The sequence below is a fragment of the Myotis brandtii genome, unplaced genomic scaffold (assembly GCF_000412655.1).
Source record: "Myotis brandtii unplaced genomic scaffold, ASM41265v1 scaffold731, whole genome shotgun sequence".
Lineage (NCBI taxonomy): Eukaryota > Metazoa > Chordata > Mammalia > Chiroptera > Vespertilionidae > Myotis > Myotis brandtii.
The window spans coordinates 741285-758196 of NW_005370895.1; the positions used below are offsets into that span (position 1 = coordinate 741285).

Consider the following 16912-nt stretch of genomic DNA (forward strand, 5'->3'; position numbering starts at 1 on the left):
CAGGTCAAAAGAAAACCAAAGGATGAGCTCTTTCCTCCCCACTCCCTCAGTTCCCAACGCTCCACCCTGCCAAAGGGGGCTGTTTTATTTTGAAGTTGGCAAGGAAAAGTGTTTAGCATGTTCCTGGCCCTGTGTCGACTCACACCATGGCACATATCCTTCATCCCTGAGAGCCCGTATCGCCATTTACCTGTTGACAGGTAACACCCCTGAGGCTCAGAGAGGTTGAGTGAACTGTCCAAGGTCACACAGCTAGTCAACGACAAAGCCAAAATTCTACCCCAGGCTCGGCAGGCTCAAAAAGCCACATGCTGTCATCTCTGCGGCCCATCCGAGGTTTTGCAAAGGGAGGGATTGCACAACAGCCAGGAAGCAACCAGCCGTCTGCACTCAGGACATGTGTAAAGACATGGAGAGGTGTTCAGCTCAGACGACTCAGATTAATGACAGGTGACCCTGACTTTGCTGGACCCTGGCTCACGGCTGCCCCTGGGCACCTTCGGGTGAGGGGTAGCCAGCAAAATAACCCAGGGGACACCCCTCACCCCCTTGGGCTCTAAGCCTCTGGTACCATGAAAAGCAACATACTTACTTTGGAAACTTTTCTACATAAATACACAATCTCCTTAAATCTGAAACAAAATAAATAATACAAGGGAACAGTGAAGCCGGGATTGCAACACAGTGCCACTTCCTGCAGCCCAGCTCTGCTGGAGGAGAAGGGGAAGGGCCCTGGGGACACGTCCAGAGTAATTCACTTCCTAACAACACTCACCGCAGAGCCTGGTAACATTTTCCAGTAAGTGGCCATTAACCGCTGCTAAATTACTACGGAATGTCAAGCGAGTTACTCGTCCTCCCTGCAGAGAGCTAAGCAGCTCCTAGCGGGGTCCTGGTAACCAGGAGAACTCAGCAGGCCCACACAATCTCACCCTGGGGCTGGGCGAGGGGCATGTGCAAAGTCACAGATAGCCCAGTCCGTGTGGCTCAGTGGTTGACCCCTGACCTATGAACCAGGAGGTCACGGTTTGATTCCCTGACAGGGCACATGCAAGGGTTGTGGGCTCAATCCCCAGTGTGGGATATGCAGGAGACAGGACACATGCAAGGGTTGTGGGCTTGATTCCCAGTGTGGGATGTGCAAGAGGCAGCTGACCAATGATTCTCTCTCATCATTGATGCTTCTATCTCTCCCTCTCCCTTCCTCTCTGAAATCAATAAAAATATATTTTAAAAAAACAACACCAACAAAGTCACAGATAGGTCCTGCATCCAGTTGTAGGATGGCAAGAAACAATAAAAAGTAATCATAATCCCTACACCCTATGGCACAAGGAGCAGAACGCCCCAACCTGCACAGTTATATGAAACCTAGAAAGTCTGGAAAAAGCATATCCACCCGCCGACACTGGGGCCTAAACACCCACTTGTCACTCCCGAACAAATAAAGCAGAGAAAGGAAACTCAGATGCCCCCAAACTGAACGAAACTATACGGCAGGGCACCCGTTCGGCCTCAGACGTTTACGACAGGAATAGGGACTACGTCAGAATCTTCCATGCTTTAAAGAAGAAACGGGTCTCAAGGTCTCTCGTGCGAGCGGCACTAAAGAGCGGTAGGTAAGAATATGTCCGTGTCTCTCTCCGCCTCATCCCCACGCTCCATGCCAGGAGCAGACCCAGGGTTTCTGAGGTGGCCACAGACGCACGGGGAGCTCCCGGCCCCAGGAGAAAGGCCAGCGAAGTGAAGCTTTTTTACTGTCACTTCTGCCTCGGCCACCAAGGAGTCAGCGACCGGGCACCATCACAGGCCAGCTCCTGGCTCCCCAAATAGGGACATACCTCATCAGAGGTCAGAGGGCGAGGCTCGCACAGAGAGCAGGCACCATCCCACCGGCTCTGAGGTTCTGAAACCCCAGGGACTATACCTGCCTTCTCAGGATGCCCGAAAACAGGACTCACACCACTAGGGGCTCCTGACTGGAACCCATCCCTCTCAAGGAGAAGACAGGCAATGTTCCGGCCTCCCAGGATCCTGTGTGACCCTGGGATCAGCCCCTTACTTTGGGAGAGGATCACCCCGTCCCACCCCACAAACTCTGGGAGGGAAGGGGGAAGTTATAGGACTCTAGCCTAGGAAGGCTCCACGGACGGGCCCGGATTAGACAGCTGCACATTGCAAGCCCCCCACAGCCTTCCAGAACCCTCCTCTGCTCCTCGGTCAAGGTGACCTTGCAGGTAAAGGTACAGGGGACCCTCTGCTCATCACAAAACGTGTTTGTTCATCTCACAGTCTACTCAACACAAAGATGAGCTCATTCATCTCAGCGCCCCCAACACCAGCCCTGTGCCAGGCACCTGTGCGTGCTGAGGACAGGGGTGCATACGTGCTGTTCCGTCCCACCTGACACTAAGTACTGAACCCCCAACCTGCTTCAATTTGGACCTTTGTCCCACCCACCCCCAACCTTCCAGCCCTGCCTCCTTCTCTCTTCCAACCTGTCCGGTTCCCTGACCTCCACCCCAGCCCTGATTGGAAAGGAATTGCATTCTGGGTAGCAGGCCCCCTGGGTTCTCCACCCGGTGCCACAACTAACTGCAGAGGTCAAGGTTGAGGGTGGGTGTGAGCACAGCAAGGACCTGCTGGGTGGATTGTTCTGGGCTTTCCAAACCTAGAGTGGCTGAGCCCACCTTGGGCAATTCCATCTCCTCTTGGGCCCCAGGAGAATATGCAGATCCAGTTCTTCAATCCCTGCCCAGCCCCAGGCACGACCCTTCACTGTCCCCCAAAACCCAAGAGGAGCCCCTGAGCCACAGCCGGGACGGCCCAGCCCGGGAGACCAGGCCCATAACGTTGCCTTGTCTGGGTCCAAACCCATCCTCCGTAGGCGAAGTGCTCTCTCTCAAAGCCACACCCCTCTGAAGAACTGACGTGAGCATCCTTCGCAGACTTCAGAGCTGTCCCTCATCAATCACGTCTGGAGAGGCAGCCCGCTGCCCGGTACAGCCGCCCGAGCCCCAAGCTCCGGTCCAGCCCAGCCTGCTCCTTGGCAGTTAAAAAAGAAAAAAATCACATTGCCCGAGCCTGCTGGGTAGTCAGGAATCCCGAATAAGTGAGGAGCGACCTAAGAAAGCGCATTGTAAAGGGAACAAGGCCACACAACAGGCAAACTGACACCTCAGGGCGCCATGGTGACCATCAGGGCCAGGCCTGGGCTACGGGGACTTTCCCAAGAGGCAGTGGCCAGATGCACCGGGCACTGGACCACAGCTCACGTCAGTTACTTCACTTTTTGGAGTGCTATCTCTGTGCATTAAAGACACCACAGTTACCATAACCTGATTCTTTCTTTTAGAAAATGACATAAAGAGGTCAGGTGGAGGTTTCTCCCTAATGCACTTCCCAAACGTACAGGCCTGGGATCTGGGTGTGTAGACCCACCTGTGTGCCATGCCCACATCCTGGAAAACTTGCATTTGGCCTGCCCAGCCTGCAGCAGGCAGGAAAGCCTCTCCCACAGAACCAGGAGAGGGGGGGAGGGCACGTGGAGATAAGGGGCTGCGCAGGCGCTGCGTCCGTCCGCAAGAGACCCCCCAGGTCACACCCCTGCCATTGAGAAGTGCAGGAAGTAGGGTTGGAGGGATGGGGTGGGACCTTCAGTCTCTTGTGTTCCCAGGAAGAATTGTTCCTGCACACACACAAAGGCTGCGGGCCCCACAGGGGGCTGCTCCCAGGCACGCCCACTCAGCCTCCGAATGCCCCGAGGACATGGCCCTGGGGAACAGAACATGCATCCACCTGGAAGCTGCAGGGAGAAGCCAGCTTGGCAGGCCAGCAGCTCACAGACGCTGCAGGAAATCGAAGGCTGTTACATCTGGGGGAACTGAACCTGGGAAGCAAAAGGAGTGGTTGAAGGAGGGGGCCTAGACATGGGCTGGGGGAGCCTGGGCAGGTCGGAAGGCTGCTTTCTGCTGCGGCCCGGTCTGAATTACTGGGCCTGCGTCACCCGCTTTGATGCATTGAAGTTGTATGGCTCCTCATTCTAAAAATGGCAGAATTCTCCTTGGTTTAGCTGCTGGTTTCACTAAGCCCTGTCTAAACAGAAGGCAATTCAGAGAGGAAAAAATATGCTGGTTTCCAGACATTCACAATCCACACAGCTCAATGCCCGGAGCTTTTGAATTTTAATTCGTTCAAGAATAAACTTGGGTGGGGTCCCTTCCTGCACTCTTCCCAGACCCTGGTGGGATAAAACCAACCCATGGAAAGATCAAGATTTATATACGGAGGAACATATATCCTTCCTACTAATCTCTCTTCCTACTTCCCATCTGAGCACGTTTCATCTTTCAAAGCCAGTCTTCTCAACACACCAATTTTAAAATTATTTTTCCATGGTTCCTTAGCTTAGCCATGAAATAAAATATCAGATTTTTTTAAAATAGCTTTCCAGTCTTCAATTATTTCTGAATTTTTTTTTCCCTCAATTTGTGAGTGAAAACTAAATAACTGACAATTAACAATTTAGAAGACAGCGACGTTGGGCAGACAGCTCTGGTAATAAAAAAGGTGCTGCAACATACAAAACTAAAGAGAAAACAGAATGACCCTCAGTTGTGAGGGACCACCATCTAAATGGAAAAAAATAAAAAGATCTAAATAGCTAGGTTGGAGAGGAAGGGACAACGTTTTATCAAAATAATTGACAATTAAGCTATGGCGAGCATTAAATGCACACTGCAATAAAGCTAGAAACTTACAATTATGTGAGAAAAAGAGGCTTTGAGAGGGGAAATGATCTTTAGAGAATGTCTCTAATTCTAACCCTAGCCATTCATTTTACAGATGAAATCACTGTTGCTCAGAGACAGCAAGGCGTTTCTTTAAAGCCACACAGCTAATTACCCTGCGTCAGGATTAAAGAGCAAGGCTCCTAACTACCCATCTCCTTCGGCCACACCATCATGCCTCACAGGGCGCATTTCCAGTGATAATATTCTTATCTTTAAAAAAAAATTGTTTCCCCACTGATGGATGGATGGATAAATACAGTGTGGGATATACGCGTGTTGGCGCTGGGCCGCTGGGGTGGGGTCAGACCATACCTTGGTTCAGCAACCTCAGTACTTGGGACTTGAGTTCTGGGTAGGAACTAAGGGGGTCTAACCCGCATGTGCCGGGGAGGAAAGGTCAAGGGAGGGTCCAGCCATAACCAGAGGAGGAAAGGCTGCCCTGGGGGCAGGGGACTTGTTTTCACAGTTTTGCCAGTTGCTAGGCACCAGGGGCTTTCCACCCTGGTGACCTCTGTACCTGCCCTGCCGTTCTTGCTCTGATCTTGTCTAACTGCCTACCATAAATTCATTGGAACATTATTCAGCCTTAAAACAGAAATGCTACCACGTGATACAACATGGATGAGCCCTGAGGACATCACGTCAAGAGAAATAAGCCAGGCACAAAAGGACAAAGACACTATGATTCCACGTATAGGAGGTCCCTACCATAGTCAAGTTCATTGACACAGAAAACAGAAGGGCAGTCGCCAGGGGCTGGAGGGAGGGGCATGGGGAGTCCTTGTTTAATGGTCCAAAGTTCCAGGTTGGGAAAACGTCCTGGAGATTAGTGATGGTGGCTGCACAGTAATGCGAATGTACGTAATGGCACAGAACCTGGTTAAAATGGTCCATTTTATGGTATTACAACAGGTAAAAACATTGCAGTGATGTTTTGTCATCTTTAAAGTGTTCCCAGAATCTAATAACACATTTTTGCCAGCTCCCTACTTTAGAAGGAGAAACTAGCAACTTTACAGGCACATCATAATATGCCTACATTCAACCCACTGAATGTTTGTGTGCCCCCAAAATTCGTATGCTGAAAGCATGCTCCCCAACATGATGGCATCAGAAGGTGGAGCCCAGGAAGGTAACTGGGCTTGGATGAGATCATGAGGGTGGAGGCCCCTACATTGAATTAGGGCCCTGGTAAGAGTCCCGAGTGAGCTTGCTTCTTCCTGCTCTCCACCGAGGGGGGAAGGGGGAGGCGGGGGAAGGGGTGCACTAAGATAAGAAGACAGCAACCTATGAACCAGGAAAGGGGCCCTCACCAGACACCCGCCAGAGCCCTGATCTGGGACTTCCCAGCCTCTAGAACTGGGAGAAATAAATGCTTGTTGTCTTAAGTCACCCAGTCTCTGGTATTTCTGTTATGCAGCCCAAACTGACCAAGACTGTGCATTGTGTTATTTTTTCATCCCTCCAAAAAAGTGGCCCTACTTCAGCGACAACTCCAGTAGAATTCACTTTCTTCCCAAAGCTAAAAAGCTATGGAATCACTAACACATGGAAAGTCAAATCACTGTTCAGAGATTAGAACCAAACGCTCAGAGTAGGAAAGATGCAGAACAGCCTCCCAGGAAAATTTTATCAGGCCCCTTGCACCTGCTGGGACTGCAGCAAGGCTTGAAAAGTCTTTAATGTAGTATCCTAAACCTTCCTAAAATAAAATGATGACAAAAGAATAGCAAACTTTTCTCTGGGCTCCCCAGTAATCACACAGAAAATCCACATCCCAACAGAACAGGAAGTACAAAAAAAAAAATACTCTGAACTTAAAAGCCAGCAACCTACTTCTGCTTAAAAAGCCCATGACCTTCATCAACCTCCCTCAGTTTTCTCATCTGTACAATGGGGATAAGAATAGGTGCCACCAAATGATGCGATTGCTCAGTAAGAACATACATGTTAGCACAACACCTGGCACCCAGTAGGTGCTTGATTCATGTTAGGTGAATCTGAATCTGTTAGTTTCTCTGAGAGGAATAAAACCTTAAATACCCATCACACAGATATGCAAATGTAGAAGAGGCGACTCATAACATTTGGACATCCATAAGGAAGTATTGAGGCCGTTTAAGCAATCAGTAATTCCACACAACGTATGGACACATGTTTGAAGTATCCTATATAATAAAGAGGTAATATGCAAATTGACCGCCATGTCCTCACAAGATGGCCACCCCCATGTTGTCACAAGATGGCCACCCCCATGTTGTCACAAGATGGCCACCCCCATGTTGTCACAAGATGGCCACCCCCATGTTGTCACAAGATGGCCACCCCCATGTTGTCACAAGATGGCCACCCCCATGTTGTCACAAGATGGCCACCCCCATGTTGTCACAAGATGGCCACCCCCATGTTGTCACAAGATGGCCACCCCCATGTTGTCACAAGATGGCCACCCGGATCAGGGCCTAAACTGGCAGTCGGACATCCCCCGAGGGGTCCCAGATTGGAGAGGGTACAGGCTGGGCTAAGGGACACCCCCTCCCCCAAGGGCACGAATTTCATGCACCGGGCCTATAGTAGACTATATTTGTGTCCAAGATAAAAATCCTTGGCACCAAAGGAAAAGCTTTGATGGGGCTCCCTGGACCCTGAGAGCCACTGCCAGAGACTTGGCCTGCTCCTCTAGACCTGGCTGTCCCCTCCAGCCACCCTTCCTCTCCCTCCTCAGGGTCCCTCTCTGCCTTTACTGGCCATAATTCAAAACTGAGACTTTTTCATTATTTTTTTAAATGAACTAATAAATATTAAAGATATAAAATGTAAGGAGTAAATGAACATATAAAGTGAATTCCTCTGTGAGCCCAATATTCCTTTTTTTGACATTCAATATTATTTTATATTAGTTTCAGGTGTACAGCACAGTGGTCAGACCATCATATAATTTATGAAATGACGCCATCCCACCCACAATAATTCTAGTACCCACCTGGCACCACACACAGTTATTACAATATTGACTATATCCCCTATTCTGTATTTTACAGCCCCGTGACTATGTTGTAACTACTAATTTGTGCTTCTTAGCCCATTTACCCTTTTCACCCAGCCCCCAAACCACTTCCCTTCTGGCACCCTCAGTCTGTTCTCTGTATCTATGAGTCTGTGTCTGTTGTGTCTGTTTTGTTTGTTCCTTATTTTGTTCTTCAGATTCCACAAAAGTGAAATCATACAGCATTTGTCTTTGACTTATTTGACTCAGCATAATACCTTCTAGGTCCATCCCTGTTGTCACGAATGGTTAAGATTTCATTTTTTAAGGCCAAGTAATATTCCATTAAATATATGTACCACTTCTTCTTTACCCAATGGTCTATTGTTGGCACTTGGGTTGCTTCCATACCTTGGCTATTATAAATAAAGCTGCAATGAACATAGGGGTACATAGATCTTTTTGAATTAGTGTTTTGGATTTCTTCGGATATATACTATCCAGAAGTGAAATTCCTAGGCCATAGGGTAGTTCTATTTTTAATTTTTTGAGGAACCTCCACACTGTTTTTCATAGAGGCTACACCAATCTGCATTCCCACCAACAGTGCACGAGAGTTCACTTTCTCCACATCCTCACCAATACTTGTTGTTTGTTGATTTATTGATGACAGCCATTCTGACAGGTGTGAGGTGATAGCTCATCATAGTGTTAATTTCCATTTCTCTCATGATTAGTGACTTTGAGCGTTTTTTTCATTTGTCTGTTGGCCACCTGTATGTCCTCTTTGGAGAAGTGTCTATTCAGGTCCTCTGCCCATTTTTTTGTTGAATTGTTTTTTGTTTGGTTGGTTTTTTTTTGTGTTAAGTTATATGAATTCTTTGTAAATTTTGGATATTAACCCCTTATCAGATATCATTGGCAAATATCTTCTCCTATTCAATAAGTTGTCTTTTTGTTTTGTTGATAGTTTCCTTTGCTGTGCAAAAACTTTTTAGTTTCATATAGTCCCATTTGTTTATTTTTTTCTTTTGTTTCCCTTGCCCAAGATGATATATCAGAAAAGAATATTACTAAGAACAATATCAGAGGGTTACTGCTTGTGTTTTTTCTAGGAATTTTATGGTTTCAGGTTTTACATTTAAGTTTCTATTCCATTTTGAGCTGATTCTTATATGTTGGTTAAGAAGGTGGTCTAGTTTCAATTTTTTGCATGTGTCTGTACAATTTTTCCAACACCATTTGTTGAAGAAACTGTCTTTACCCCATTGTATATTCTTGCCTCCATCATATATTAATTGGCCATATGGATGTGGGTTTATTTCTGGGCTCTTTCATCTGTTCCATTGACTTACATGTCTGCACTCATGCTAGCACCATGCTGTTTTGATAGTATAGTTTGATATTAGGTAGCGTTATACCTTCAACTTTATTTTTCTTTCTCAAAATCATTGTGCTCTTCAGAGTCCTTTGCAGTTAAATTCTTGGATTTGTTCTAGATCTGTAAAAAGTGCAATTGGTATTTGATAGGAATTGCATTGAATCTTTAAATGACCTTAGGTAATACGGACATTTTAATGTTTTAAACTCTGTACCTGGTAGATTGCTTGCCTCCATGTCATTTAGTTCTTTTTCTGGAGATGTCTTCTGTTCTTTCCTTTGGGCCATGTGTCTTCATCCCTGCATTTTGGCTGTTCCTCTGTGTCTCTACATATTAGGTATATTTTTTACATCTCCCAGTTTTTGGAAGGGTGGCCTTAGGGAGTAAATGTCCTATGGGGCCCAGTCTCCCGGGCCACCTGAGCTGGGTGCTCCAGGAGTGTCCGTTGTGTGGGCCATTTGTTGTAGTTGTGCTTCGACTGCTGTTAGCATGTCAGCAGATGGGATTGGCCCTGACTGTGAGGATTGGCCATGGCCCCATGGTGCAGGATTTGCCCCCGTAGGGTCTGGTGCCTACTGAGACTATCCTTTGGGTGTGCCACTTGTGGAGCTATCCGGTGGTGCTCTGTTGTGGTCTGTAGTCAGCCACCACGTGTGCTGGTTCTAGGGCCTCTTGGAAGGAGCTTCAGTGTAGGTCAATGTCAGACACTTCCTGTGACCACTCTGGAACTACCTGTTAGAAGCTACAGAGTGATCTGCAGTTGGTAGCTGCATGTGCTACGTGTGGATGTGCATGGGAGAGGCCACACTGCAATCTGAGGCCAGTTGCCACCAGTACTGGGCCTGGGGCAGGTCGACAAAAGGCACCAGGCACCCCAAGACCTGCCACCACCTGCCAGCTGCCTGCCAGGCTCAGCCACTGAAAGAGTCTCAGGTGGTATGTGAGCTGAGTGAGGCAGGTCTCAGGGAGTCACCACTGTGGGACAAGTGGTGTTCACCAGGTTAATGCAGATTCAGATTCGGACGTGATGGGGGAGGGCTCAACACAGGAAAGATGGCACCCATTGGCCATGCCAACACAGGGACAATGGCAGTCATCCCTCCAGCCCTTGCCCTGAAGCCACATAATTCAGTTTCTCCCTATACATCCCTGACACCATCCCAGCTTGACCAGGATTCCTCAGGAGTTTTTTAAGAAAGACTGCAAGAGGGCCCAGCCTGGCTGGCAACGAAAGAGTCTCAAGTCTCAAACAAAGCGTGATTTGGCTGGGGCAGGGTCTCAGGGAGTTGTCAGGATGGAGCTAGTGAAGTTCACTGGGCTAATTGCATCCCTTTTTAAATGTTTGCTATATTTACTTAAATGAGATCATGTTTATGAAAACTCTTTGGAAACCATAAAATCCTATGTAAATATTCTTCAATAAAAATCTATGGGGGGTTTGTTCTTAATTTTTAAAGGGATCAACTTAGACTTATCTACAAAACAAAACACACAAAAAACAAAAAACTAAATTGCTTTTCATTTGTAAATGGCTCTTGATTGATTTTTATCCCCTGGGGAGCCATAGCCTCCAACATTAGAAGGGAGATTTCAAAAGACCTTCACATCTGAATGGGTGATCTATTCCCTTCCCTAGAAATGATCGCTGTCCTTGGAGATGCAAAACAAATAGGGAATAAAAGGCCAGCACAGCCACACCCTGGTAATAAAGTGGTACAGAAATATTCAGAGTCGATGGGATCGCTTTAAAACACAGTAAAATTTGAGAAATTCAAACCCCAACAACTCCACACTTGAGAACATTTAAATGTGGCATGAGTTAAACTCTAGATCATCTACTAAAAAAAAAGAGAGTTTAACAAGCAAATCAATTGTGCAAATATTTAAGAAATGGTCATCTTTTCAAGAAGTCTTAGCATCATTTTAGTAATACTCAGCTTTCTAACCTCCATTACCCATTAAAGCAGAATCTGCTAGATTCCTTCTGAGAATGTTTAAGAATACTATTATGGTACTTAGAAGGTAATCAGAAAATTCACATTTATTGAATGCTCACTCTGAGCTAGGAACTGTATTAAGCACATTATATACCTCAAATAACACTTAAATAGGGCTTGATCGCTCCCATTTTACAGATGAGGGCGCTGAGGGTCAAGGGGTTTGCCCAAAGTCACCCAGTCAGAACGTAGGAGCAATGGGTGAAATCACAGGGATAACTCGGTGATAAAGCCAGATTCTGAAAGTAGGTCTAATATACATTGGCACCCTAATTACATTTGTCAGGGTTTCATCTGGAACACTTTTTTGTTAATGTAGCTGAGCTGCTCTCAAATTATTCCATATTAGTGAGGCTGTTCTATCACAATAAAAAGTGACTGTTATACAGCCCCACTCCGGCCAACCTCTGGCTTCCTGTTTCAATAGGTTCGAGGATGAAAGAAATTTCTGCATCTGATTTTATCAATGCACTGACGACTTTTGGGAGTCCTACACTATCATGACTTGGCTAACAGTAACTACTATTTTACAGTGCTTGCTCTTCAATTTACAAAGTTTTCCCCACATATGTCATCCCACCGAACCTCTGGGTTTCTCGCAGATTCTGCTAAAACCAGCAACAGATGGTGGTGACGATGCTGAGCTTGCATCGAACATGGACTAAATGGTTTGACTTAAGGGTATGCTCCACTCCTATATTTTACTTTGCCCTAAATCCATTTTTCTTTCCTATTCCCTCTACATTTCCCGGTTCCAAACAGGATATTCTGATAGCATTTCCCACCAAACCAGAAACAGGAAGCACCTGAAAAGTCATGAGAAAAAGGCCCTTGTGCCAAACCAAAGACCAATTTTTTAAGAATTCAAAAGTCTGAGACATTTGGACGGGTGCCCACACACTTAGAGGCTTTCCGTAATTAAACCAACCTTGCTACGCTCTGAAGAGAGCACAGCGAGCCCTCACGGGACCTGCAATAAGGCCACAATTACAGAACAATGTGTGGTCTTCCTGGGTACTGTCACCTGAGTTTCCTCATGATCCTCCCCCCTCCCGCCTCCGCCCCAAGAAGTAAATGCAATGGAGCCATCACAGCATCCAGTCCCACCGAGGGTCCAGCCACAGGCCTGTGGCCGCGAAGACAGAAGCAGCGAAGAGCAGGTCTGAACAAGCACCCCACCCCTCCAGTGGTCTCTCTGCTATTCCCCAGGACTCGAACCTCCCCCTCCCCCTGCCCTGCACCCTCCGCCATGCCCACCTGTGGACTCCCACCATTCTTCTTCTATGGGCCCCATCAGACCGCAGACTCTACACAGGTCTCAGTTTTTCCAGTTGTAAAATAAAATAATTCTGCCCTAGTGCCAACTCGAACTTGGATGCAGCGCGGGCCCTTGGGGAGAGGTACCCGGCACGGGATTCTCCACCCCACACACAGCTCTCTCACTTTTGAAACACTGTGTTCCCTCTCTGTTCTCCCCTGTACATGGGAAACTTCTTACTCTCTGAGACTTGGGTTTTATCTATCAGGCACTGAGCACAGTATCTAACTTAATAAGCCTAAGTGGACTCTATTCCTAATAGACAAATTAGTCACCTCATGGTGATTTAACAAACACTTGCTTGGTATAAAAAAACACTAGCCCATAATCTATAATAATAAAAGCATAATATGCTAATTAGACCAGATGACCTTCTGGATGAAGCCAGGGCTGTGAGGGAAGCCCAGGTCCCGGGTGCGGGAGGGAAGCTGGTGCCAGCAGCCGGGGGAAAGAAGGCCTACTCTTGCACGAATTTCGTGCATCGGGCCTCTAGTATGGTATGTTAGCATACGAATACTTAGCATGTAGTATATCAGCACATACATGCCAGGCAGTGTTCTAAGAACTGACAGATATTAACTCAATCCTCTTCACAGCCCTTTGAGGGGGGCTACGCGCAAAGATATTAAATAACTCAACTGAAGTCACACCATTAACAAGTGCCATTGAACTCTGGCAGCCAGGTCCAGAGCCTGTGCTCTTGGCCACCAGGCTACTCTCCATTGTGTGGCATCTGAATAACAGAATGGAAAGAAAAACTTGGCCTTGAGGAAGCCACACCACATCTCTAGACCTCAACAAAGACGGGCTGGCCTAGGTGATATTTGAAGGGTCACGTCAAACCCTACCGTACTTCCGTTGTTCTTAATCATGATGCGATCCCCGCCCAGTGAATAGAGAGCCTGCGTCACCGACTTTTTCCACATTAAGAGGAAATAATGGTTGCCTTCAGAGCCAATGTAGGTTAGTGTAGACCACAACACAGGGAGGAAGATCCCCAAAACCAACAGAGCAAAGGCAAGAGCCCTAACTGAGGTCTGCGTGCCCCACCCTGCCGTTCTAGTCTTCTAGAAAAATCTGAGCACCTGCCACCCCCGGCCTCTTATGGACCAAGAACCACAGAAATGGTTCTGTTCAATCCCCTGTTGTTCTAAAAGGCTGCGCTTCTACCTCAACACTCTGCACCCCAACCCCACCCTCTTACTGCTCCCGGTCCTCCTCCTTCCCCCTGGGGACACACACACACACACACACACACACACACACACACACACACGCTTCCATATCCTAACTCATTCTTTGATCCCGGAGGAATACACTGGGCAGGCAGAATACAGCTTTGACCCGTAATTTATGTATTTATACTACCTACCCCTCCCTCTTGACTGATTACAGTATCATCTATATTTCAGATGAAGTTTTTCTTCGATGGGGGCAATACAGCGATAAGAGGGTCAGAGGTCAATGTCCCTGCGTGGCCCCGCCAGCTGAGCAAATGCTGACATTGGGGAGAAGGCTCGTCCTCAGGGAAGGAGAGAGCCCGTGGCCCCTGCAGGGGCCCTGCCAGCTGCTCTGCGGGGCCACGTCACCGAACACCCTGCTCGGGCCACCTGAGTCCCCGTCAGGGCCTGGAGGGTCCTCCCTGAGGCAGGAAAGTGCAGGTGTCCAGCCAGCGTTTCTCAGCAACCTCTTTGGTGGCCACAGAATTTGAAACCTGGGAAAACCCAGGGAGGCCCAAAGGAATGAGGACACAGGCGAGTCGAGACTTCTGTCCAAACAAACAAATCAGGGGGCGAATTAAAATACAACAGCCAGTCTTAGAGGGGAAACGGGTTCTAGCTCACTCAGAATCGGGCTCAGAAAACGTGAGTGTGCAAGCTACACAACGGGAGAAAATGACAGCCTTTTCTGAATCCCTGAAGCCAAATTCAACTCAACTAAAGAACAACTGGCTCCATGGGTCCCCCGGGCCCAGCCGTTGGAAGATGCTAAGCAGGGAGCCTGAGGAAACACATTTTCCTTCCCAGACCCCCCAGCGGCCCCTGGGGAGCAGCTCTAACACTGGGCTGAGGGCGCACCCAATTCTCAGGCCTCCGACAGGGTGCACGGACCAGACAAGAGGGAAGTCCGACTTCTGATGTTATGAAACTGAATCCTGGGAAATCTCTGTCCCCTGCCTCTGGGCATTTATCCATGGGTGTGGCCAGGAGGACCTCAGGAGCCTCACGTCCATCCGGGAGCTCCACGGAACTGTGGAGACTCTCTGAGCCAACCTCTGAATTTTCAGGTGAGGAAACGGAGGCCCAGAGACAGAAAGCAAGTTCCCCAAGGTCACACAGCATCTGGCAGGACCAGGAAACCAAGAGTTCTATCCGGCACCTTGGCTGGGACTGGGTGAATTTTGATCTCAGAGACTTCATGAAGCATGGCAAGCACCAGGGGCTCTGGGCAAGACTGAGCAGGGCCCAGAACCATGACCCCCTTCCCACCCTCCTCATTACCTGGGCAGGACCAAGAGGCCACCTGGGGACACGGTGCTGCCCTCCTGTTAGAGACTGGAAAGCTGGGGGAAGTGCTGGGTGGGGGGGTTGTTTAGGGCCCCACGTGGGTAGAGGGCGTGGGAGAACCCAGAGCGCTCACCTTCATAGCAAGGGATCAGCGTCCTGCCTTTGGCCTGGAGGTTGGATGGGATGATGTAACAGAAGCCGTGGGGCAGGATGTGGTCTGTTTCGTAGAAGATGTTCTTCCAGCGGTGGGCACAGGCCTAAAGGACAGAGAGGGGTTCAGAGCAGGGAAGGGACTCCCCGGAGCCTGGTAGTCCGTCAGATCGCTCTAGGAAACACCCTGCCCGCCAGCCTCTCGGCGCTTCATCCCTTCAGGCCGCCTGCCAGCGGGACCCCGGACAAGGCCACTCTCTGCCCAAAGGCGAAGAGGACACACTCAAGGGGACTGGACACCTGAGTTCGGTCACACAGGCCTCTTGCCTTATGACATGAAACTACGTAAGACAATCTCATTATTCCTTGTACCACAAGCCACCTTCATCCTCCCCACGTGGTACTGTTTCGTACCCATAGCCCATTTCTCAATAGACTGAAACGATACAGGGCAAGGAGCTATAAACATGTATCGCTAAGCAGATCATCACTCTATTCCACTTGGTAATTGATTTTTTTGTATTTTAGTTCTGATTCAATGCTGATGGCTTGCAAACTTGAATCCCTCATCATCTTCGAATTACCCAGTAAATCCGCTACATTTTAGTTTATGGATTGTGTAGAGCCGTTGGCAGCGAGGGCTTGGCCCGTCTTACTGTGTTTCTGGGTCGGAGGGACCGTGGAGAGAGGCGGATGTTTACGGAGGAGCACGCGGGCTCTCACCGGGAGGGACTCGCTGCCCTAAGTGTCTAGTTTATTGCCCCCTCGTGTTGTTTTAAGAACCGTAAACTGTTTACGGAGGGATCTTAGAAAATTCCTCGAAGATCCAAACACTGCATTTCCCAGTAAACTGAAGGAAAATTAAGGCATTCTGTGGGTCAGACAGCCAAGGGTCAGAGGCAGTACGCGTGCAGGAAAAGTGTCTCCGAATATAAATTATAAAAAGAAAAGACTGTTTAGCCCCGATTATCATTATATATACACACATGTCAGTCTGACCCCAACATTTGAAAAAAGTCCTAGACTGTCTCCAAAGCATTAAGAACTCCATCAATCTCTCCAAACGGGCTCCGCTGTGAGGAAGGCGGGGGCAGAGGGAGGGAACAGGAAAGAGCATTCTCTGCAAACAGCAGGACCCATGAAATCCTAGCAAAGGGGAGGAGGGGCTGGCATCCCATCTTATGATCTGACACATTTCAAATACAAACATTGTCTTTCCTCCCAAAAGAATAAAAGGAAGAAGATGAGCATTTTAATTCAAAGGCCTTTTTTAACAGTGCATCCTTGCCGGGTGGGGGGAGTACTGGGGAATGAGGGAGTTACTGAGCTTCTACGGGTGGCTCAGCCACAAAGATACCTAAGCCCCCACCTCTTGCACATGCATTTGTGATACATAGACGGCCAGATTTTGGCCAGGCCCTCAGGTCTACCCCTAGATCACTGAGAACCATGGCTGAGGGGAACAGGGCCATGATGTGATAGAGCCACCCACACAGACATCCCCCAACCCCCTCCAGGGGAAGAAGGAGTGGCCTTGGGGGCATGGGGAAGGGGTCTCTGATGCGGGGCAAGTCCTTCTGAGAATGCCACCAAGTGAAAATGTATCAAGGTGTACACAGATTATCGGTGCACTTTCCTGCATGTGTGTTAGAGCTCAACAGAAAAAGTCCACGTAAAAAAATCAGGAAACTGCCCTAACCGGTTTGGCTCAGTGGATAGAGCGTCGGCCTTCGGACTGAAGGGTCCCAGGTTCGATTCCGGTCAAGGGCATGTACCTTGG

At 48.4% G+C, this 16912-nt stretch overlaps 1 protein-coding gene across 2 annotated transcripts in view; it reads right to left on the minus strand.

Annotated features, from left to right (window-relative positions):
* The window catches only part of LOC102248306 (integrin alpha-9), a 107214-nt gene that overhangs the window by 85260 nt on the left and 5042 nt on the right, over nucleotides 1–16912 (minus strand). For both annotated transcript variants that reach the window (XM_014530331.1, XM_014530330.1), the window contains exon 3: nucleotides 15116–15239. In XM_014530331.1, the coding sequence (XP_014385817.1) occupies nucleotides 15116–15239 (124 nt within the window). The remainder of the gene's footprint in view (nucleotides 1–15115; nucleotides 15240–16912) is intronic.